The following is a 24,789-nucleotide window of genomic DNA, read 5'->3' as shown; positions in this document are numbered from 1 at the left end:
GCTCACCTGTCACAAAGTGACAGGGTGAGCTTTTGTGATCGCTTTTCGTCCGGCGTCCGTCCGGCGTCTGTCCGTAAACTTTTGCTTAAAATGACATCTCCTCATAAACCACTGAGCCAATTTCATCCAAACTTCACAGGAATGTTCCTTTGGTGGTCACCTTTAAAAATTGTTCAAAAAATTTGGCATGAAACATCTTCTAGTGAGTGTCTACCAAGTTTGTTCAAATAAAAGCCCTGGGGTCAAAATTGGCCCCGCCCCAGGGGGTCATTGATTTTCCCTATATGCATATAGTAAAAACTTAAAAAATCTTCTTTTAAAGAACCCAAAGAGCTAGAGCTAAGATATTTGGCATGAAACATCTTCTAGTGAGTGTCTACCAAGTTTGTTCAAATAAAAGCCCTGGGGTCAAAATTGGCCCCGCCCCGGGGGGTCATTGATTTTCCCTATATGCATATAGTAAAAACTTAAAAAATCTTCTTTTAAAGAACCCAAAGAGCTAGAGCTAAGATATTTGGCATGAAACATCTTCTAGTGAGTGTCTACCAAGTTTGTTCAAATAAAAGCCCTGGGGTCAAAATTGGCCCCGCCCCGGGGGGTCATTGATTTTCCCTATATGCATATAGTAAAAACTTAAAAAAATCTTCTTTTAAAGAACCTTAAGAGCTAGAGCTTAGATATTTGGCATGAAACGTCTTCTAGTGAATGTCTATCAAGTTTGTTCAAATAAAAGCCCTGGGGTCAAAATTGGCCCCGCCCCGGGGGGTCATTGATTTTCCCTATATGCATATAGTAAAAACTTAAAAAAATCTTCTTTTAAAGAACCTTAAGAGCTAGAGCTTAGATATTTGGCATGAAACGTCTTCTAGTGAATGTCTATCAAGTTTGTTCAAATAAAAGCCCTGGGGTCAAAATTGGCCCCGCCCCGGGGGGTCATTGATTTTCCCTATATGCATATAGTAAAAACTCAAAAAATCTTCTTTTAAAGAACTCAAAGAGCTATAGCTAAGATATTTAGCATGAAACATGTTCTAATGGGTGTCTACCAAGTATGTACAAATAAAAGCCCTGGGGTCAAAACTGGCCCCGCCCAGGGGGGTGGGGGGTCATTGATTTTCCTTATATGTGTATAGCAAAAACTTAAAAATCTTCTTTGAAAAAACCCAAATAGCTAGAGTTTAGATATTAAGCATGAAACATCTTTTAGTAAATATCTACAAAGTTTGTTCAAATAAAAGTCCGGGGGTCAAAACTGGCCCTGCCCCAGGGGTGTCATTGTTTTTAACTATATGTGTATAGTAAAACCTTTAAAAATCTTCTTTTAAAAAACCCAATGAGCTAGAACTTAGATGTTTAGCATGAAACATCTTCTTATGGGTGTCTACCAAGTCTGTTCAAATAAACAAATAAAAGCCCTTGGGTAAAAATTGGCCCGGGGGGGGGTAGGGGGCTATATACAGGTGAGCGACCTCAGGGCCATCATGGCCCTCTTGTTAAAGAAATGTAATTAAATTTTAATTTAGCTATCTAACTGTTAAAACTAATTAAGTCGTGAAACGGATTAAAGACACTTTTACGACATGTTAATAATACATGATGACCGGCAATTAAAAATTACTATGAAACGTGTAAATCACGAGTGACAACATCTCACTTTGATGTCGCCGACCTTTGATCAGTCGGCTGTTTTCACACTTCGACTAATTGAGATGAAAATATGTGGACTTTAATTGACGGGACCAAATTTTCTTTTCGACTAAACAGGAGTCTCGGTAAGTCAAAATTTGACATAAGCGGAGTTAAAATACAAAGATAAAGAAGGAAATTTGACGGGACTTTAGAAATTATTCGACTAAGGCGGAATTTTGAGTAAAGCGATTTTGACTGATTGAGAGTCAACTGTATATGTGTATAGTAAAAACTTTAAAAATCTTCTTTGAAAAACCCAATGAGCTCAGAGCTTAGATGTTTAGCATGAAACATCTTCTTATGAGTGTCTACCAAGTTTGTTCAAATAAAAGCCCTTGGACTAAAATTGGCCCTGTCATGGGGGGGGGGGGGAGGCCTATTATCAGGTAAGCGACCTCAGGGCCATCATGGCCCTCTTGTTATAATTTAATACTTTATCACATATTAAGATTTTAATTATTTAAAATTGTGTTCATAATAGGAACAGAGTAAGTATGTACAAGGTGAGAAAATGTCTTGTTATTTCGTTATTCCTGTTTTGGTGAGTGAATAACATCGAAAGTTTAGTGCAAGTGAGAATAAAAACTTTTAGTTAAGGTGTCTTCATCTCAACTGAGATCATGGAATTCAAGCCCTGTCTTGATTAAAACCATGTTTCTTAATTTGACACCAGTACTTGTTTATTTCAGGAACTTGGAAGTGATTTATGCATAATAACAACTGCAAAAATTGTTTCACAATCTAAGATACATGTTTAGATTTTTTTATGAAAATTTTAGGTGATTTTGATAAGGAAAGCATTGAAGAAGAGAAATGTAGCATTGAAAGATGTAGTGGTTGAGAGAGTCCAAGGTGTACAAGGTAATATTACACATTCATATGTATGTTGTATTATGATGCCGAATCAATCATATTGTGAAGATATCACAAGTAATTTGATAGAGGATAATTATTTGTTTTGCATGAAATTATGTGTTGATATTTTCATGTGAAAGATATAAGAGCTGGGTATTCACAAGTGAAATATAATTTGATCTTAAATGCATAACAAATAATTATGTAACAAATTATTTCTATTTACTTGGGCATTTAGTATTTTTAGCTCGACTATTCGATAAGAATAAGTGGAGCTATTGTAGTCACCCGAGCGTCGGCGTCGGCGTAACCACTTATGTTAAAGTTTTTGTAATAGTTTAAATATTTTCAAAGTCCATTGACCTATGGCTTTGAAACTTTGCACACTTGTTCACCATCATTACCCCAACCTGTAAACAGGAGGAGGTAACTGTATCAAGCATTTTGACAGAATTATGCCCCTTTTTCGACTTAGAATTTACGTTAAAGTTTTTGTAATAGTTCAAATATTTTCAAAGTCCATTGACCTATGGCTTTTAAACTTTGCACACTTGTTGACCATCATTACCCCAACCCGTAAACAGGAGGAGGTAACTGTATCAATCATTTTGACAGAATTATGCCCCTTTTTTCGACTTAGAATTTATGTTAAAGTTTTCGTAATACCTCAAATATTTTCAAAGTCCATTGACATATGGCTTTGAAACTTTGCACACTTGTTCACCATCATTACCTCAACCTGTAAACAGGAGGAGGTAACTGTATCAAGCATTTTTTTTACAATCAAGCACTAAGAATAGTCGAGCGTTGCTGTCCTTCCGACAGCTCTTGTTACAATTATTTCTTTGGAACAGCATGCGCTCTCATTCATGGCGTAATCTAATCATGCTGTCACATTGTTCTTGTTGAAAATTAATTTTGTAAAATTTCACAAATTTTGTTGCATTTTCAAATTTTCATGTCCTAGTAATTAAGAACATTTTAATTATGACAATGTGTATTTTCTGATATATTTCTTCTTTATTATGATATATTCTTTTCATCATCCAGCGACTGTGAAAATTATATTTTATAATTTCAATGTGAAATTATCATACTATAATGTCATTGTCTACTGAAAATCATGTAATTAATGTTGATACTGACATTCTTTGATGTAATAAGTGTCCTTAAACATTTGATTTTTGCATGTTAATGTAGTGGCAATAAATTATGTGCATTATTATGTTTATGATTCAGTTGAAATATTGTTGTTGTTATTTTACAAATAGGGAAAGAGTTTCGTGCTATGTTTATAACAACAGTAAGGACAAGACATCTTATTGAAGCCCAACATGTGCAAAAACATGGTCTAACAGATTGTGATGGTGAAGCTGGTGACTTCGGTTTCTTATCAGATTCAAAACTTCTTAACACAGCTTTAACACGAGCCCAGTCATTGGTTGTGGTAGTAGGTGACCCTGTTGTTTTGTGTGCTGTTGGGGAATGTGTTAATGTGTGGCGTACCTACATCAAACACTGTCAGAACATGAGCAGCCTGTATCCTCAGAATCACACATTTGATGCTATAAGACAACAGGTGCAGAATCTATTGAACTCTCCAGCCAGAGAGAGGTTGTTACAGATAGCAAATGAACGACAGAGTGGACAGAAACTGGCATCTCTTGTACACAATACAAGTAGCAACACTATATCTAATAATGGGCAGTTGGCTATTGAATCTGGTTTAAATGATGGTAATTTTATGGGACTAGGTCTAGGAAAGAACCAGAATGTTGTAAGTAAAGAAGAGGATACATTATTTATAAGAAATAATGTAACTAGTAGCACTAGTACTGTAATGAAAAGTCCTCTTACACCCCTTAATCCACTAAAATCAGTAATCTCACGTGGTCTGCCACCAGCTCCTATATCTACCTTAACTAAGAGGGTATCAGTAGAATCTTACTATGAAGTAGGGGATGAGTATACATTAGATGCTGATGATGTATTGCTCCAGTTGATTAAGTTAGATGGTAATTCAGGAGGTAATGGAAACATTACAAGGGAAAGTATAACTGTATGTGAGGAGAATGGACAGGCTGTAGTTAGGGGAGGCAGTAATGCCTTTACAGAAAGTGGAGCTATATACCCCTCATATGATGATAAACAACTAAGAACATTACTAACTAATGAATCAAGATATCTAAGGACCCAGCTTCATATAAATTCTGATGGCTGTAAGGCTGAAGTACTTGATGGGGCTAATAAAGGGATAGAAGTAGACATACCAAGTAGATGGATGTGTGGTCAGGGTTATAACAATGATGAAGTTGTTGTAGAGGTTGTTAAAGAAGGAGGACAGACATATGGGAAGGTTGTTGGTGTGCTGAAGTCAGCTGTTGATCTTAACAACAGATATATTGTATGTACAGTAGGAGATAATGGTGGAATAATGGTTCCTATAGATAATGGATTATCTCCCATGTTTAATGTTGTAACCACATCTAATATACAACACAATAAAGATGACAGTGTAACTGTGTACCAATTTACAAAGAATAAACAAGTCAGACTAAGTCACATAGAGAAATTTAACATCTTTAACAGAACTGAGAAGATGTTTATCACCAGGTTCCTAAAATGGGACAGTAAATTACAGCTTCCTTTATGTATTGTAATTGGTGTTTACAATGTAGGTAATGATCTGGCCACTTGTATGAAAGTTTTAGAGTTAGAACATCATTTAATGAAGGCATATAATCCTGGTATAGCTGAAGAAGTGGATTTCCTGTATCCTGATAATTTCCAGTTGTCTGATACTATGTTAAACAGTAGAACACTTAATCTTCGAGAGAGTTGGTGTTTCACCATTGATTCATCAAGTATGAGTCCGACCAGCCGGGCATTTAGTATAGATGAGATTGGAGACGGTAATTATCAAGTTGGTGTACATTTTTCAGATGTTGCTGCATTTGTTAATAAAGGAAGTAGTGTTGATATTGAGGCACAAAGTCGAGGTGTTGCCTGTTTCCCAGCTGATGAAGAACCAATCCATATGTTACCAAGCAGACTTTCTACTGATCTCTGTAACCTTAAATGTGATGAAGATAAACTAGCATTCTCAGTTTTAATGACAGTTCAACCAACTGGAGAGGTAGTACAAGTTAATATTCAAAAGACAATCATAAATTGTAAGAAGAGTTTCAGCCTGAGAGAAGCTCAGGATATTATACAAGATCCCACAGCACATGAAGACTATCTTAAAAGTTGTGTACTTGTCCTCTTTGAGATTGCCCGTCTTTGGAGAAAGGATAGATTAGGAAATGCTTCCCTGTATCATGATAAGTTACTGGAGAAGTCCACAGCACTTTCATGTCAACTTGTAGAGGAGATGATAGTGATGACAGAGTTTCATATAGCTAAGATAGTTATGAGGAGTTATCCTGATGTTTTACCATTGTTTGTGCAGGATGCACCAGATGGACAAACTTTGGGAATATGGAGGCAGCAGCATGCAGCAGATGCTGTAAACTCCATTGCCTTAACAAAACCTTTCCTGAATTCCTCAGTTATGGAGATCTGTAAATGTGGCTTGGCATGTACGCACACAGTAAACTTTGTACGGCAGTCTAATATTGTCAAGAGGGAACAAATCAATGTAGTGTCTACACTGTGGGACAGTCTAAATGATGCAGTTGGTGTAGGAGACTTCGCAACAATACAAGACATTATTGTATCTCCAGAGAACCATCCCCAGTTAACTGTTGCTTTATACACACTACTATCAATCCAAAAGGCTGAGAAGTTTGTATGTAGCTCTGGTGATAAGGGTGAGAACTACCATTACACCCTTAATCGTAAACCATACACTAACATCACACAGCCACTGAGCTGTTATATGGATATTGTTGTACAGAGGCTACTGTCAGCTTGTTTAGATGGTAAAGCTTGCCCTTATACACAGTCTGAGATACAAGCAATTTGTAATGATGTCACAAAATCATTCTCCAATGGGAAGAAGTTTGAACAGGAGGCTCGTTTGTCACAGTTGAGCTCTGCACTTATGTCAAGACCATTACTACTTTATACTGTCATTGTTCATTCAAACTTAGAGAAAATACAGCTTTGTTTCTCTAATCTGTTGTCTGTGATAAAGTTACAGACTATTGACTTAGTTTCACTAGGAATATATGAGCCACCATGTTACAGTGAAGGTGGAGAAGTTGTATTAAAGTGGAGACAAAGGGTATATGATTACTCTGTGCTGCAGAATCAAACTGTTGTTGGCAGTAATTATGGAGAGCTTAATCCTGATCGATTTATTTACAAGATCCCAGCATTCCAGTGGCAGAGACTTCTGATTGCAATAAGGGAGCAGGATGAAGGAGTAAGGGTACAGAAACTTACCTCAGCTGTAGAGATCGTGCGTAAACAAGTTAGTAACCCAGCTCTGGCTGGAAATTACATTGAAGATGTGACATCAGAAGTTCATAAGCTGGGAAATATTAAACATTTGACAGAGTTTTCACTTCAGTTATCACCCAGTCAGATACTCCTAGTACAACTGTCTGCATTATCTGGTAACAACAGTCCTCTACTGTCACCATACATACAGTTATTGAATCTAACTAATAATCTAGATATATGTCTGGAACATGCCCAACATCCAGACACATGCTTTACTAACAAACACAACATCATGGAACCAAACCAAGCTGATTGTAAGGATATTGCCAGTTACCAGAAAGTTTGGATGCCAATATTAGAATTGGAAGCTTCTAGTAAGGCTGTTGAGAATAATGACCGTATACTGATTAATAATGTTCCAGTAGAATGGACGCAGGATGGGTTATCAAATACAATGATTGGTTGCATTAAACTCCCTCTGAAATTCATGAGACAGAGGCAAATCAAGTTATCTTCAAACTTTGAGCAGAGAATGTTGTTTAACCCTGACAATACTTCATACTGTAATGCATACTTTTCGGACTTTGTGTGCATCCGTTATAGCAATGTTACATTACCAAATAAAGCTGGATTGAGTGATGAGGTGTCCCAGCTGGTCAACACTGGAGGTATATTCACATGGGTTGGACACTGCACTATCATTGATGTTGCTGTTATAAATGATTCAGCTACATTAAAGCTGCAGTTAGTACAGAGTGATGTGCCCCTGCCTGTTATTGTAAGGAGAAGATCATGTTCTGTAGAGCTGATCATGAGGACAGAATCTGATAGGTAATTATTATATTCCTTGAAATTTAGTTAAATAACAGTTTTACATTAAATTAAAAGTCGAATAAAGTTTTTTTAATTGCAACATTCAACAAGTTTCATAGATGATATTTAACCCACTGACTTTTGTTCAGTATTGCCAGCAGTGGGTATTATCATAGATTTAATAACTTATATTTAACATGACAGAAGTGTAACTAGACCTTGTGTGAAACGGTGATGTGAAAAATTCAAAATTTCATTTTTCTTACTCAGTCTTTAGCTAATATTCTGACTATCTCTGAAGTATATAATCTTGTTTATTTTATTTCTGTGTATAGAATGATGCTATATTCTCTAAGAAGTTTGGTGCACAGTTCAAAGATGGTTCAGGATATTGTTTTGAGACAAACACCTACAAATACATGTAAGAACTTTAATTTTGTATTAATATGCTTTCACTTTTAACTGTTTAAATTATTAGTCCATGTTTGAGCTATAAGTTATTGAAACATTTCTTGTCAGATGAAGATGTTACCTGAAGTGTTTGACATGTGGTAAGCATCGTTAAATTACTAGTTGAATGTGTATTAATGCACGCGCCCTCTTGTAGTGTATTTCATGTGCCTTGTGTTGATATAATATAAAATTGACATTATGTAAGGAAGGAAAGATGATGTTAAGATTTGTTATTAATGTTTGTTACAGTACAATTTACAGACGTTGATAGTTTACTACAATCATGTAGAGGAATTCTACAAATACCTAATCAACAACAAGAGGCAGCTCTAAACATGTCCCTGCAACAACCATTTACAGTTATACAGGGTTGTGTTGGATCTGGCAAGTCTTTACTTGCTGTCAAACTTGCCGTCATGTATAATCAACGTAATACAGTTAATGGTGGATCTAAAAGACAGGTGTTAGTGTGTGCACCCAGGGAATCAAGTCTGGATATATTAACAGGTATGTTAATTTCATATACATTCAAATAGAATTTTGTTGACAGATACTAAGTGTAAAATGTTAGTACTATTCCTCAGCATGTTAGAGCCCCTGTGTCAGTTTTGTTTTAATTGTTTATTTTGAATCATTCTCTACTTAATTGTTTATTTTGAATCATTCTTCACTCAAAGCTATGGTTTCTAATCCCATCATCTGTGTATCGGGGGTATTTTTAAATAGCTTACAGGTTTGTGTTTCTACTTGGTTAAATGCCTTGGTTGAAATTCTTGTACCAGTAAATCTGCTCAAGTATCTTAAGAGTGTCAGAGGGACTTAAAATTGTTGGAATTATTGGTTTTTACACTTCCGCGTTTACCTGTTTTCACATTCTATTTTTTGAGATGGACATCCAATTATCAATCGCTAGACATCTTATGGCTCCCTTCATAATTTTGAAAAAAACCTTTATTGTAAAGTTATGACATATTTTCTCATGTTTTAATTTCAGATTACTTTTTGTCATTGACAACAAGTTGTCCTAGAGTTGTGAGAGTATACAGTGACCATATAGAGAAACTTGTACATCCATCAGCTAAACATATTACATGTAATATACAGTATAACTCCGATAATCTGCACAATATCAGAGCTAATTACTCTCTCCTCTCATTGTACAATCTCATTAGAAGTTCAGGATCTCCATATAGTAAACATCTTACTGTAAGTAAATTTTCATTTGAGCCGTGTCATGACAAAACCAACAAAGTGCGTTTGCGACCAGCATGGATCCAGACCAGCCTGCGCAGTCTGATCAGGATCCATGCTGTTCACTTACCAACTCTATTACAAGCGGATGCGCAGGCTGGTCTGGATCCATGCTGGTCGCAAACGCACTATGTTGGTTTTGTCATGACGTGGCTCATTTATTAATTAGATAATTGCATATTTTATGGGGTATGGTGGGGGTTTTGGGACTGTATGACATTTGGTAAGATTTGAACTTGTATCTTTTTCCCTGTTGTCATTGTTGGTTTGAATCCTTGAAGGAACATTTTAATTATCATGGCACAAGGCTGATAGCTTATCAAAGGTCAGTGATTCTACCAAGGTTACCACAAAAGTCAGAAATCAGGTGAAGGGAATTTTGGGCGTCCGTGGCCGAGTGGTTAAGGTCGTTGACTTCAAACCACTTGCCCCTTACAGCTGTGGGTTCGAATCCCGACAGGGACTTTGGATTCTTTCATGTGAGGAAGCTATCCAGCTAGCTTACGGAACGTCGGTGGTTCTACTCGGGTGCCCGTTCCTGCCTGAAATAATGCACGGAAAGGCACCTGAGGTCTTCCTCCACCAGTAAAGCTGGAACGTCGCCAAATGACCTATTCTGTGTCGGTGTGACGTGAAACCAAAAAAAAAAAAAAGAAGAAAAAAATGTGAGGGGAATTTGAAGTCTTGCTTTAAGTAAAGCTTAAAAGTGAAGACAAGGAATATTAACTATTTTGTACAGGGTAAAATGATTGTCAGTTATTCTGAAATATGAAGTGTAAGTAAAGAATAATAGTAATCTAGGAGAGTCCCTATATGACTGTAGTATTTCAATATACAACAATATATGAGTGATAGAATTTATATTACAGGAGTATGAAACACTATTTTCGTTATATCCGGATGATATATGAGTGATAGAATTTATATTACAGGAGTATGAAACTATTTATATTACAGGAGTATGAAACTCTATTTTCGTTGTATCCGGATGATATATGAGTGATAGAATTTATATTACAGGAGTATGAAACTATTTATATTACAGGAGTATGAAACACTATTTTCGTTATATCCGGATGATATATCAGATGATCAGTTTGATGAGTTCTGTGAGTATGAAGCTAAAGCTGAAGCTGCTGTATTAAGGGAAGCTGATATTATATTGTGTACCACTCTCACTGCTGGTTTACCAAAAATCAAATCAAACACTAATATTCATCAGGTACTGTATGTTTGTTATCTCTTGCTTTAAATGATTTATAAAAATAGAGGTTTTAACATGCTTACCACGTACACCATTAAATAAATGTTGTCTTATTCGGTATTAAAATGATTTAATTCTGTCCTGAATTCTTTTAGAAATGCAAAACATAACTGCGAAACTAATAATCTGCTGCTGAGTGACATGAAACTTTCAATGAGCTATATCAAATTACATATACAATGTTCTAAATTACAGATAATTATAGATGATGCTAACTCTGGTTCTGAGCTTGAGGTATTGGTTCCACTTTCACTGTATAATGAAGCAAGCCAGGTTACAATTATTGGAGATGTTAACCAGATAGGTCCGCATGTAACTAATGAAGCTGCTAAAGTCCTTGGACTTGGACGCTCCTTGATGAATGATTACCTGAGTTTAGCTGTGTATTTAAATGTACAGTATAGAGTGGTAAGTAGCATCCTAGTCTTGAAGTTTTCATCTTTTTAAAATTATGGCATTAAACCAGCATTACTCATTAATGGGGGCCTGTAATTGGTTGTTAAAGCAGCATGCCTCAAGATTCATGCTAATTTTTATGAAAATTTTGAAAATGTATGTAAAATTAGAATATTGTGAAGTTAACAAAGAAAGTAATTTACACATTGCAAACGGAACTTGTAACCTAGGTAAATAAAAATATGCCAAAATATCCCTTACTGCAATAATCACCCAGTAGAAATATGGTAATAAAGACTGCAAAATCAGTTGTCAGTAGCACATTACATGTAAATTATGACTTGAATCTTTTTAGTTCCTTAAGTTCTTAGTACATTTTTCTCAAGTTTTATTTGAATGAAATACATTGGCATATCTGGAGGATATTAAGGAAGAAAAGAATAAGGTTATCATGTTTAATTGTAGCATGAAGGTATTGTGGATTTTCCATCTAAGAATAGTTATGAAGGTCGTTTATTGTGTGGTACAATGAACCAGAGGCAGCCATCTATATTAAACTGGCCAGCGGGAAGAACTAAACCAGTGGCATTCTGTAAACTGAAGGGGTCCGAGAGAACTCAAGCCATTGATCTAAGTTCACAGAGGGAACATTCTATATGTAATACTGATCAGGCTGACTTTTCTGTAAGTACCTTGTGGTAACATTTGGTTAATGAGGAAGTTAAAACATTTTTGCTTTTAATTTTTTTGGCAGAATAATGGCCCTTTGTTGTTAATTTTATTTACATGTGTAGAAAACATCTCTATCTACATGCCACTCTTTTTACATGTCTTAAAGGATTTGAACCAATCTTTCACAGAACTATTCGTCATCAAGTGCCTGGCACATATTATCAGGATTTGAAAACTTCACAGAATTATTGTCAGCAAGTGCCCTTTGCATGTTGTCAGGGTTTTTAAAATCATTCATTTTTGCAAAATTTAGGCCCTATGCATTTGTTGTTGTTTATCTTATTTTTCTACCGTATATAAAAGTGATAGAGGCATAAGGTCTTAAATATTTCTCAATGAACTTTAAGTGATAATTCACAGAAAAGAACATTTTTGCCATGTGTTCTTACTTGTTTTAACATGATTTAAATTGATTTCATATGTTTTACAGGTAAGGATTGCAGTTGCATTAGTAACAAGTTACCAGGTACCAGCAAATAATGTTGCAGTAATCTGTACAACTAGAGCCCAGCGTGTTATCATCAGCAAAAAACTATCTAGTGTAGGAAACACACCTTCTTGTCTCACAGTTGAAGAGTCACAAGGTAATAATTAATACTGTACATTTGTGTTCTACCAAAAGAAATTCACTCAATTTTTCCATGGTTTTGCAGTAGCAACTTCATTTATTGACTGTTATCTTATGTATTTGTTTGGTAGTTATGGATGATCTTATAACTTTTGAGGAGTGTTTGGTCACAGCATCAAGGTCAAGGTCACTGATGCTTAAAATAGATTTTTACATTTTCCTATATGATTTGCATTGAACATGCAGTTTTGGAAAGGATCCTTCACCTTTAGCAATATGTTTTGTTAGCCTGTATTAAATAAACATTTAGGTCTGTAGATAAAGTGAGATCTGTTTGTAAAGTTTCAAAATATCATAAATAAAACATAATTCTTTTAGAATGGATCATTGTTGTCACAGAATTGTATTGAGTACTTTATTTATTATGTAATGTATATATATTTTTGTATTACAGGTAAAGAGTTTGATTACGTGATCTTATGTACAGTAAGAACTGTTGCAAATCCAAGTATAGAAAGGTATCCAGATAAGAAATGGAAGTTGTCAAAACTAGGTCAACTTGTTGATAAAGCTATAGTGACTACAGCTTTAACAAGGGCCAAGAAAGGACTGATCATTGTTGGTAAGTCATCTACAGTTTGTTTCGCTGATTCTAATACATGTACTCTTTTCTTTCTTTGTTTAACATAGTAATAAATTTAAATTATGTACTGTTACAAAATGACATGATTTGAAAAGTTAAAAGCATGCTATTTAAGCTTTACTCTACATAATGTGTGAAATGGACTTTTCCTAGTTAGAGTTTGGACCAGTCCATTGTTAGTTAAAGTGATTTCAGGATGAAATTAAGAGGTCAGCAGTATAGAGTCTGGTTAGACAGCACAAATGACAACACAAGTGCTAGGTCAGTCAGACAAGAAATTGCCTTTATTGATGGTTGCTCAGTTTTAGTAGTTTTTCATGAAATACCAGAAACTTAACCTAACAATTCTTAATTCAAAGCTAGACATTTCATACAAACATGGCAAGGTAGCAGGTAATCTTTACTGATTTATTTAATCATTTAAACTATCATTGCTATTATAAATATATATCCTTACAACTTAAGGAACTCACAATTCATGTAACAATGCACGAGCAGTAACAGAAGAATTTGCTTGTTATATTTCAGGTAATGATGAGCTGTTACGATGTGATGCATTGTGGGCCAAATTGTTGGCTGATTATGGAAACACTGGAAGGATTGTTACAGCAGATGCCTTTCTCAAGTCTATGTCAATGTAGTAGTACTTCATATATACACAATAATATACAACAGCTTTATGTAGACATATGTTTACTTACATTTAAACTGAAGACAATTTAATAGTTGTATGTAGTTATACATGCAAATACATTGAATAACACCAATTGTTAAAAGAATTTGAGAAATAAGTGATTTTTTAAAACTACTTCATAGATAGTAAAAGCATCAATTCATTTTGAATTGTTTTGAATGTTTTTAGTTTTACATATGGTAATACTAAAGACATTTTTAGAGAGAACTATTATGTGGTGACTAGGAAATCGGAGTTTCCTAACATATATAATTTTATTTAATGTATATTTTGTTGTTCTGTATATATATGTTTGAAAAAAGTTATTTACATGGATTTCTATTTGACTTCGACTTTTATGTTATATGTAACCTTTTTGTCTTTTGTTGAAATGATTGATATTGCAGAGTATAAATGGATATACAGTATATATATATGTTAAACCAATATGAGAATTTATATAGCATATTGGTAGGCCAAAAAAAAATTCTTTTTAAAGTAGTGTATAATTATTCAGACATTTTCATCCTTGTATGTAAAAGGTTATGACAAATGTAAGTTTTTATTAGCTCGTCTGTTTTGAAGAAAAGTTGAGTTATTATGATCAATGTGTTGTTATCGTCGTTGTCTTTGTTGTCATGCAAAAACTTTAATGTAGCCCATAACTCAAACAATATTAGAGGTATCTATATGAAACTTGGAAAACTTGCTTATCATGACTAGAGGCAGTTTTAAGACAAGGTGCATAATTCTGAAAGCTATATTTTTGGAGTTATGCCCCTTTATAACTTTTAAAGTAACTAAATTTTTTGTCATAAGTGCTTATTTTAACAGACAAGTGTTAACACCACATGCAGTAGTCTTGTTAATTTTTTGGCATTCAGTGAAAGTGAAATTTCAAAACAAGAAAAGTAAATAATTTGTTACAATTAATGTAACATTTTTCTTCTGTTATATAAATAGTATCATAGGTGTGCATAAACTATTTATTATTTAAAATCCTGTCATATACTACACGTATTGTGATTTCACACACTGACACAACATCTATAAATCCAATTAAAGGTAAATGGGTATATTATATTAATTTTACAGCTTTATAAGATATTTTGTCTCTGATTTCTATAAATGTTGTCAATTGGCAATTTTTAGCTGTTTTATTTTCTTCTAAATTTAGTTCTTTTTGGCAAACTGCACTATGGTTTGCAGAAGAAAAATGTTTATTGAGATTTGAATACTTTGTATTATTTCTGTGTATAAAGTTTGTCCATTGATTCAAACTATTTATTGAGGTGATAGATTTATTTTTGAAAACAAGAAATAGTGCCTTTATATTTATCTTCATCTTTATATTATGTATTTACAACTTACTTTTACCATATTAAATACCTTTCAGTTAGGAAGTATTTGAACATGCATTATATTTATGTATATGAATGTATTATTATCATTTGTTTTTCTGTGTAAATGAACATGTATAGTTATATACATGTATTTTTGAAAATTCCTGTTTAATGTTGTAGAATATTGATAAGAAATCCTTTTACTTATGGAGTTGAAGTATGTTTCATGTAGAGTCTCTTATTCAAATATATGATGGTATATTTGAAGTTGTATTTTAACTCGTATATAAATTTGTAAAATGTATCCATGTATACTCCTTGTATTATAAGTTTGCATATTATTATAATAATTCAGATGACAGTTGATATTGATTAAAGGAGGTGAAAAAGATAGCTTTTTGATAAAGACAGAGGTTCATGTGTATATAGTAATTAATTTTCATAATTTTGAATTGATTATAAATGAAATATCTTTTAACATTAACCAGTGTCATTTTGATCATTTTCTGCACAGTTTGCTGTAAATCAGACGTCCATTTCATATTATATTTCTATCTTAAGTATGGTAAATCAACATTGAATGGTTAATGACATTAAGAAAACAAACATTATTGATATAGACATTTTGCTGAAAAGACTTTGCAAAATAATCTATAATTTTATTCTGTAAAATAAGAAATGAAAGACATTTTACATATTATTATTAAGAATTGTTATAAAGTTTGTAGTATTGTATATAATCATGTGTGCTGTGTTTATAAATTCATCAATTTGACTGATCTTGTGCTTTTTACTTCAAAACTTACATGTGAACCCAGTTATTGGACATGTACTTTAAAAATTAACATTAATTTTGACATTTTGGCTTGAGAATTTTATGTGCAGATATGTTTTAAATCCTATATGATAAGTTTACTAGGCTTAAAGCTTAAGACAATGGGGGAGTTGTTATATACACATTATTTTGTTAAATTGCTCTGCAGTTTTTGTACTGTGTAAAGCATATTCTGAGACTGATCGATTTTTTGGTTGATAAAATTTAAATTGCAGCTTTATATCACATTTTATATTAAGTAAATCTGTAATTGTATACATATACCGTTAAAAATGTTTCTAAATTTCTTGATAATAATAAGAATTCAATTTACTGTTTATAATGATTGGGACACAGATATGATTCTGTTAACAAAATATACAGACATATAGTATTAAATTATATAATATGCACAAATATAGTTGACATACCATGTCAATATAAAAATACACATGTATACAAAATTCTTGCCAGATTTTATATCTTCTCCGTTTTAAATATTGTATTTAAATTCTGACATTTTAGATTGTTTATTTGTTTCCCTGATCTTCTGTTTAAGATTTTTCTATTAGATGTAGAATATGATTTATTTGTATTCATGTAAAATGAAATAAGATTTACATAAGAAATATTAGAACTAAATTAAGAATTGTTTTAGATGTGGTGATTATTTCATTAGTTTACTTCGTACATGGTTTGTTGGGATTTTCTGGTACTTTATATTATGATTTAATTAATTTTTTTATATTGTTTGCTATAACATTTGAACAGTTTTTAAGTTAGATGTTTAATGAAATGCGGGTCATAAATAAAAATGTTATATTTCTGTTATATTTAAAGTGGGATATAAGTAGTGGTTCAGATTTTCTTTTATTCTACAGATTTATGTTGTATGGTCGTGTATTGGGTTATGATAAAGTTTGTTTTCTTTTTCTGTGGAATGATGTTTTATTAAATGGTAATATTAATATAATCATTTATGCTGTGTGCAAAGTTTATATGGGAGGTTATTTGTATTGGGATTTTTTTCTGTGTTTTACTTGTTCTGTCTAAAGTAAGTTTTACTTTATAGGAATAATGGGGAATATTATAATATTGGTGTAAACATGTAATGACTTCTATTGAAAAAAAATAGGACAAATATGAACATGTCTGTAATAAAGCAAATGCTATCAAAAAAGGTTTATTTAGATTTTTTCAGTATAATTATCCTGTACATAGACCTTGTCCTAGTTTCTGATTCCTTCAAGTTAATATTTTTGTATTTTTTTTTAACCTGAAATCCACCTGCCCAGGGTAGTTAATGGTTGTTCATTTTATGTAAAAATTCTTTATTTACTTACAGGAAACAGTCTCTTCGAGTCTGATGACATTATTTAAAATCACCTCTTTGTATATTTATTCAAGGATCTTAGAGGAAATACTTTTTTTGTTCCATAAAAGTGTTTCTATGTTTTCATTGTGGTCATGACTTTTGTCCTCAGTAGTGTAGCTCACAATTACTGGGCAATAATTTCACCAGGTTTACTGTTTGCTGTTTTCACATTGTTGTACTTGTTTAAGAGTTCACTGTAACCATCATATAACCATATAACCTGTTTGTAATAAAATCAGCTTTCCTACACTAGACTTCTGTTTTAGTTTATTTGTTGACCAACTAACTTGCCATCATTAGGGGTAGCCATATTGTAAAAACTTATACAATCCCGTTAACCACAAGCAAGAAGTAATAGATTGATTAGAGCTATTTTCTGGCTAACTCTAGAAACTAATGTAATGGCACAGTCTTTTTGTATATAAAACCAGGAAGTATAGCAATTGCCTGTAACACTTGTAGTAAGGATGTATATCAATATTTAAAAAATATTCTAACACTTGATAGGTAATAAAATTTGGTGTCAAGCAAATTGCAGCTTTGGGCATCAAAGTTTCTGACATGATTTTTAGAGATAAATTAGGTGGCCTTCAAATGACCACTTATTATAATATAATATATAACATTAGTTCAGTAGATGGTTACTTAAAACCATCCTGTGAGCGGTTGTTAAGTAGATGTATAAAGGAAATGGATAACAACATTCAATGCACAATTACGTTACAGTTTAAAACTGTTCATTAACTAGAACTGCCACTGTCTTGGCGTGAATACCCCTTCATACCACTTTGTCAGAATCAACAGTGGCCATTTAGAGCCCTGCCAAAGCTAAGGTAAGTAAGCCAAAGCATTGGTGTTATGTAATCTACATGCTTCAAATATGAAAATGTCAAAATCAATACACTGAGGACCTTAAACATTTGAGCAGACAAGCTTATTGTTGTAAAAGCCCATGTGACCTTTGACACAGTCACCTAAAAATTTAAAAATTAAACGAGACTTACCTTGGTTAAGTTGAAGTTTGATTTCAATTCTTTGAGTAAGAATTGAGTGAGGGGCTTAACTGAGATACGGTTGCGCATGCGCAGTTCACTCCTTAACAGTGTTTTTTCCCATTAGTAACAATTATAAGAATGTATTTTCTAAATTTAAATTCCTGTAGGGAGGGAGGGTGGCAGTTAAGCCCCTCACTCAATTCTTACTCAAAGAATTGAAATCAAACTTCAACTTAACCAAGGTAAGTCTCGTTTAATTTTTAAATTCTTTTTCGCGAAAGAATTTCGTTTCGGGACTTACCTGAGACTTTAAAGCCTAATGCGAAAAAACACCTAGTCCTAGTGCCTCAAAACACCTTCTTGAAATGGGTCTCTCCCCGTGTTTATTGCCTTATCATAGAATTTAGCAAATGTGCTTTCTGACGACCAGCCAGCTTTCTCTAATATTACTGCAACAGGCACTCCAGAATTCTTTGCCTTGGATGCTGCTGCTGCTCTCACACTATGAGAACCATATTTCGCAATGTTTATTCCAGATCTATACATAACAGTTTTAATCCATCTAGAAATCGTGTCTTTTGTAACATTTTTATATGGTTTAACATAACTTAATAACAATTTCTTAGCATTATTGTCAATTCTAACATTACTTGTACGCGCCAAATACTCCTTCAGCACTGTATATATACAAAGTCTCCTATCTGGAGGATAAGCCTTAAATGAAATAAAATTAATGTTATGGTTTGGTCTGTTGTGCTTCAGCAGCCCATCAAATTTAAACACAAACTCTGATTTTAACTTCTTATAATCAGTATAACTAATTAATTGTAATGTCTGTACACGTGCAGCTTGAGTTAGGGCCATGAGCATCACCAGCTTCAATGTGAGATTTTTCAGTGAAAGATGTCTTACTGGTGAAAGCTTTTTCAAATAAATTAAAACTTTATTCACATCCCAAACTTCAGTATAACGTGATTTTGTTGGTCTGGCTGCAAATACACCTTTCATGAATCTTATTATTAAAGGATGATTTCCAATCCGAAATCCTTCAAATTGAATTCCAAGAGCAGATAGAGCACCACGAGCTGTATTAAGACTTTCATAACCAAGACCTTTGTTAAACTGATTTGTTAAAAATTCAACTACTTCCTCCAAAGTTGGCGAAACTGGAGTAATCTTCCTTTCAGTACAGTAGCGAAACCACCTGGTAATGTGTGTATTATACTGTTTTTTAGTACCTGATTTCCATGACAACATGAATATTCTGGTAGAGTCCTCTGAAAATCCACGTTTTCTGAAACTATCCCTGACACTTTGCAAACTATCAATCTGAGTCTGCCTTCGAGAGGATGAGACATTTGTTGAAGCGGTAATTTCAGCAAACCTTTCTTCTTTTGAATAATAACTGGCGTGTCTACCAATATGTCCATAAGCCTTGGAAACCAAGGTTGAGTTGTCCAAAGTGGAGCTATGATGATGCCCTTGGCCATATCTCTTCTCATTTTCTGCACGCATCTTCCTAACAGACTGAAAGGAGGATAAACATATACATTATTCACAATTTTCCAATCTATGGAAAACGCATCAACATAAATACAATCTGGATCAGGTTTCCAAGAGCAATAATTCTTTAATTGTGCATTTAACCTAGATGCAAAACAATCTAAATCTGGGGTACCCCACAAATCACAAATCTTATTAAAAATTTTCTCATCCAGTTTCCATTCCAGATTATCTTTAAATTTTCTAGAAGCCTGATCAGCCTCTAAATTTTCTTTGCCTGCAATATGTGCAGCAGTTAACCATATGTCATTAGCTATACACCAGGTCCAAATTTCAACAGCAATCTTATTACACTGTAAGGATACAGTTCCACCCATATTATTGATATAACTTACAGCTGTAGTATTATCCGACATTATTTTTACATGCTGGGAAACAACATGTTCTCGAAACGATCGTAATGCATAAAATATTGCTAACAATTCCAATACATTTATGTTAAGAAGCTTTTCTTCAACAAGCCATCTGCCGCCTGTTCTAATATCTTTATATTTAGCCCCCCATCCAAGAAACGAGGCATCCGTTTCAATAATGGTATTAGGGGTTGACCTATTTATTGATCGTGATTGTTGTCTCAAATTGTTAACCCACCAAGTTAGTTCAGTTCTCATTTTATCAGTCACTGGCATAAAAGCATTATAATTCCCAAAATTCTTCTTTAAATAAAATGTTTTTGCCAACTCTAATTGTCGATAATGCAGTTTCCCATAGTCTACTGCAGAAAAACTTGCAACTATCAAACCAATAACCTTTGCAACCTGCCTTATTGAAGCTACAGATTTATTACATAAGTTTTGACATTCCAAAACAATTTTATCTTGTCTTTCTTTAGGCAAAGTAACTACCATGCCTTCAGAATCAATTATGTTCCCTAAGTAAAGTAATTTTGTTGTTGGAATTAATACAGACTTTTCTTCATTTATAATGAATCCTACCTGTAACATTAAGTTAACAGTGGCTTTGATATTTTCTTCACATTCATTATAACTATCACCCAACAAAAAACTATCATCAATAAATCCAGAATTTACATAGCCCAAACTACGTAATCGTGCATATACTGGTTTCAAAAGTTTCGTAAACAGACGAGGGCCTTCACTAACGCCATTTGCTAAACAGGTATACTGGTAGATTTGTTTACGCCAAATGAAACAAAAACATTTTTGCTGTTCTTCAGCAATCTTTATAGAATAGTATGCATGACGAATGTCAACTGATCCCATTTTTACCCCTGGTGAAATTAATGTGAGAACTTTTTCAAAAGTGTCCATTTTAAAATGTTTATAAGGGATAAATGTGTTAACTTTTTTCAAATTCAAAATCAATCTGTATTCCCCGTTCTTTTTAGGGCGTAAAAATATTGGTGATAAAATTTGACCTTTCTCTGCCTCAACAGGCACTATTACTTTCAATTTTAGAAGCTTTTTGATTTCATTATCAATATGTTGACATTCAAAAGTATCAAATTTATACTGACAAGGAGAAAAATATTTTTGTCCAGAGTTATTAACTTGAAGATCAATATGACAATTTTTAACAATATCAAGAATTTGAGGGTCACTTGTTAAATTTTCCCATTCGTTAACAAAATTTGCAAGTCTACCTGCTTGAAAATAATCATTTACCTGCTCTACTGCTTGAATGGCAGCCGAGACCCCCGTCTCTGGTAGTTTTTTGAATCGGTAGATGTACCAACATTTGGATCCGACAAACCTCGGCCCCTCGGTCTCATACCTCGGCCATAACCGCCTCGGAAACGAAATCCTCTATTCAACATTCGGCGGGCAGGACCTCCTCGAAAAGGTCTACGATCAAACATCTTATTACTGATCTTGGAACAGTCCTCAATCTCCTTAGCCGACTTGGAGACATCGTCCCCAAATAAGAATTTTGTAAAAGGTCTAGATTGACTACAAAGATGAGTGTATTCCTTACTCATTTCAGGTCTAAGAAAGTCTTTCCTGGTCATATTAATTTGGCTTATTCGCATGACCCAACAAAGTCAGGACATCATTACACTGCTCTATCAACGGGACCAAGCTTCCATCATTCTCCGAATCTAATTTGTCCAACTCAATTGACTACTTTTACTAAGAGTGTACCACTTTTAATTAACCGACTCTTCAATGTATTGAAGTTTCCTATCAGACGTTCTAGCATTTGGGGAAACCGCGTCCCATATTAACTGGTTCATTTTTACCACAGATAAAGCCTCACAGTTTTCAGGCCTAGCATTGAGTTCATCTTTTGTCAATTTATTATAATGATCCTCATCAAGTCCATTTAGAAATAAGTCATTTACAGTTGACGCTAACACAGAATCAACTTTCGAATCACAAGTTTCTGTGGTCTTAAAACGCTTTGCCATATTCTTAAATCTACTATTATTATTCTCATCATCATTTTTTCTCTTACTCTGCTCAGGTTGATCATCATCCTGATGGAAATTGTCCACAGACTCATAATCATCATCATAATCATACTCTTCATAATATTGTTCATAATCGTCAACTTTACTTGCTAAACTGTTAATTTTTGTATTTTGTTCCTGCATTTGGCGATCAAACGAACTTTTCATAATTTCCAGAAGAGACAAAATTTTATCTTCAGAAGTTTTGCCCAAACTCGACGAGCTTGTACTTGCAGTTTTTTCGGGAACCTTTTCTGACGCTTTCTTCGGCGCTTTCCCTTTATTTGTTTTTTCATAACCGCTGCTTTCAGCAGCTTTTTTGTTCGCTTCTTTGGCATCCGCCATAATTTACGAAGATCACACCACGTGCGATCGAGAAAATTCGCCTCTCAACAACGATAAAAAACACAATAATGTGAACTACGTCCACACACAATATAGAAATAGTTAGTACATTGTATTTCGAATAAACTTCGAAATAAAAAGAGTGATAAACTTATATCGATCTACGACCGATAAAACTTTTAATATTATACGAAACGTGTTTCACTGCGTGAAACGCAACCGGGAAAGTGAACTGCGCATGCGCAACCGTATCTCAGGTAAGTCCCGAAACGAAATTCTTTCGCGAAAAAGAATCAATAGGGGTCATCTAGTAATAAACAACCTCAATACCAAATATAAAGACTGTTAACCAAAGCATTCTTAAGCAATTGAGCCAACAAGCTTTTTTAGGTCAAGGTCCCAGTGACCTCAAAATCAAAAGGGGTCATCTAATAATCATAAACAACCTCAATACCAAATATGAAGACTGGGTCAAAGGATTCTTAAGTTAATAGGCAGACAAGACCTTTTTTAGTGAAGGCCTGTGTGACCTTGACCTTTGACCTCAAAATCAATAGGGGAAATCTAATAATCATGACTAACCTCCATGCCATATATGAAGACAGTGGGTCAAAGGAATATTAAGTTATTGGGCAGACAAGCTTTTTTAGTCGAGGCCTGTCTGACCTTGCTTGACCTTTGACCCAGTGACCTCAAAATCAATAGGGGTCATCTACTCATCGTGACTATCCTCCATGCCAAATATGAAGACTGTGGGTCAAAGGAATCTTAAGTTATTGGGTGGATAAGCTTTACTCAAGGCCCCTGTGACCTTGACCCAGTCAAAATCAATAGGGGTCATCTACTCATCATGACTAACCTCCCTGCCAAAAATGAAGACTGTGGGGTCAAAGGAATCTTAAGTTATTGGACGGACAAGGAAAAACCGACAGACGCCCGGATGAACAAGCTGATTCCAGTATACCCCCCTTACAACTTTGTTGTGCGGGGGTATAATAAAGAGACATAGTGTGTAAGCGGCTGTTGAGCCTTCAAGTTCTGGTCAGACTGCATATTTTTCTCATTTTTCATATTTTTTCTCTGTGGCATTGGCGCCCAACATTGCGCTATGATGGTATAAAGCTGCGAGTCCAATTTCACATTGTACCTATTAGAAATTCAAGAACAAATTTCAATATAGCGGGGAGTATATCACAGTTCAAAACTGTACACTATTTCGAAGAGATACTAGTAGTTGAAAATCATAATTATAGGAAATTCTCAAACATAAGCATTTCTCATCTACAAAGGTCTGACATCAAAAATTTATAAGTAATCTGGTCTCTTAATACCATAAAAGATAGAGGAAATACACACCTTTCAATTGCATACAGATGCAAATAAATATTGACAGATCATTTCGGATAAAAATATCTAGTTAAAGGAGGATATTGATCAGAGTGTTTGTCTACAGCTTTAAAGCTGGACCGGATTAACATTATCTGTGAAAAGTTTAGGTACCATTAACCACAATAGAATCGTACAGTGTGTCCTGTTAAAAAACACTGGATACATAATTATTACGTGTAAATAAGCTTTTAAAGCTGGCTTATTTTTTCTAAAACCATAGTAATGTGTTAATACAGCTTTACAAAAAAACACAAGAAAGAGGTAACCAGACAGCAACAGTACGGAGCTGAATTAGAATACATATACATGTATATCTGTTTATATGCAATAAACAAATTGTATTTCTAAGGTCAAGTCATTGTTATACTCTGAATTTATTTGTCTCTGGATATAAAATAGTCTTTATCATTGAATTTAAAAATCCATAATGAAAGCAAGGTATCTGGGGATTGTGAAGATGACATCATTAAGTAATAGTGTTTATAGTGTGCAACATTACAGCAAGAGCCGTGCAGAAAGTTTAAGTTAACAAAGGTAAGTAATTCAGTAAAATTACATGCTGCAATTATTGTTAGTCAGCAAACGCAATATAAGAGTAAATCCATAATTTCAAATTAGCATACCTTTATACTTTTCAAACCATAAAACAATGCTATTCACAACCCATCTTACCCTAACAGACTATCATCAGGGTGAGAGCAAATGAGTTTAACCAACATGCCTAAACTTTATTCACTTTAGGTAATGTTTGGTGTCAAAATGGTTAGACAGAAAGACCATTAAGAAACTTCTCAAGAACAAATGTCTTTATTCACAGTTGCTCGATTAT

At 33.9% G+C, this 24,789-nt stretch overlaps 2 protein-coding genes and 1 pseudogene across 2 annotated transcripts; 1 reads left to right on the top strand and 2 right to left on the bottom strand.

The window, feature by feature from the left end:
• LOC132743838 (helicase with zinc finger domain 2-like) overlaps positions 1–17,137 on the top strand; it is a 44,884-nt pseudogene extending 27,747 nt beyond the window's left edge.
• A 1,147-nt stretch (positions 17,138–18,284) lies between these two features.
• On the bottom strand, positions 18,285–21,787 carry LOC132743837 (uncharacterized). The gene is made up of 2 exons (XM_060732412.1): positions 21,442–21,787; positions 18,285–19,780 (listed from the first exon to the last, which is right to left on the bottom strand). Exon 2 carries the CDS (start codon positions 19,766–19,768, stop codon positions 18,593–18,595), a length of 1,176 nt encoding a protein of 391 aa, XP_060588395.1. The 5' UTR covers positions 19,769–19,780; positions 21,442–21,787; the 3' UTR covers positions 18,285–18,592.
• On the bottom strand, positions 19,773–21,785 carry LOC132743840 (uncharacterized). Its single transcript, XM_060732413.1, has 3 exons — positions 21,551–21,785; positions 19,932–21,047; positions 19,773–19,780 (listed from the first exon to the last, which is right to left on the bottom strand). Exons 1-3 carry the CDS (start codon positions 21,783–21,785, stop codon positions 19,773–19,775), a joined length of 1,359 nt encoding a protein of 452 aa, XP_060588396.1.
• Positions 21,788–24,789: the final 3,002 nt, after the last annotated feature.

Source organism: Ruditapes philippinarum, unplaced genomic scaffold, assembly GCF_026571515.1.
Source record: "Ruditapes philippinarum isolate M1 unplaced genomic scaffold, ASM2657151v2 ctg7512_1_1_1_1, whole genome shotgun sequence".
Lineage (NCBI taxonomy): Eukaryota > Metazoa > Mollusca > Bivalvia > Venerida > Veneridae > Ruditapes > Ruditapes philippinarum.
This window is presented reverse-complemented; position numbering and strand designations above follow the sequence as displayed.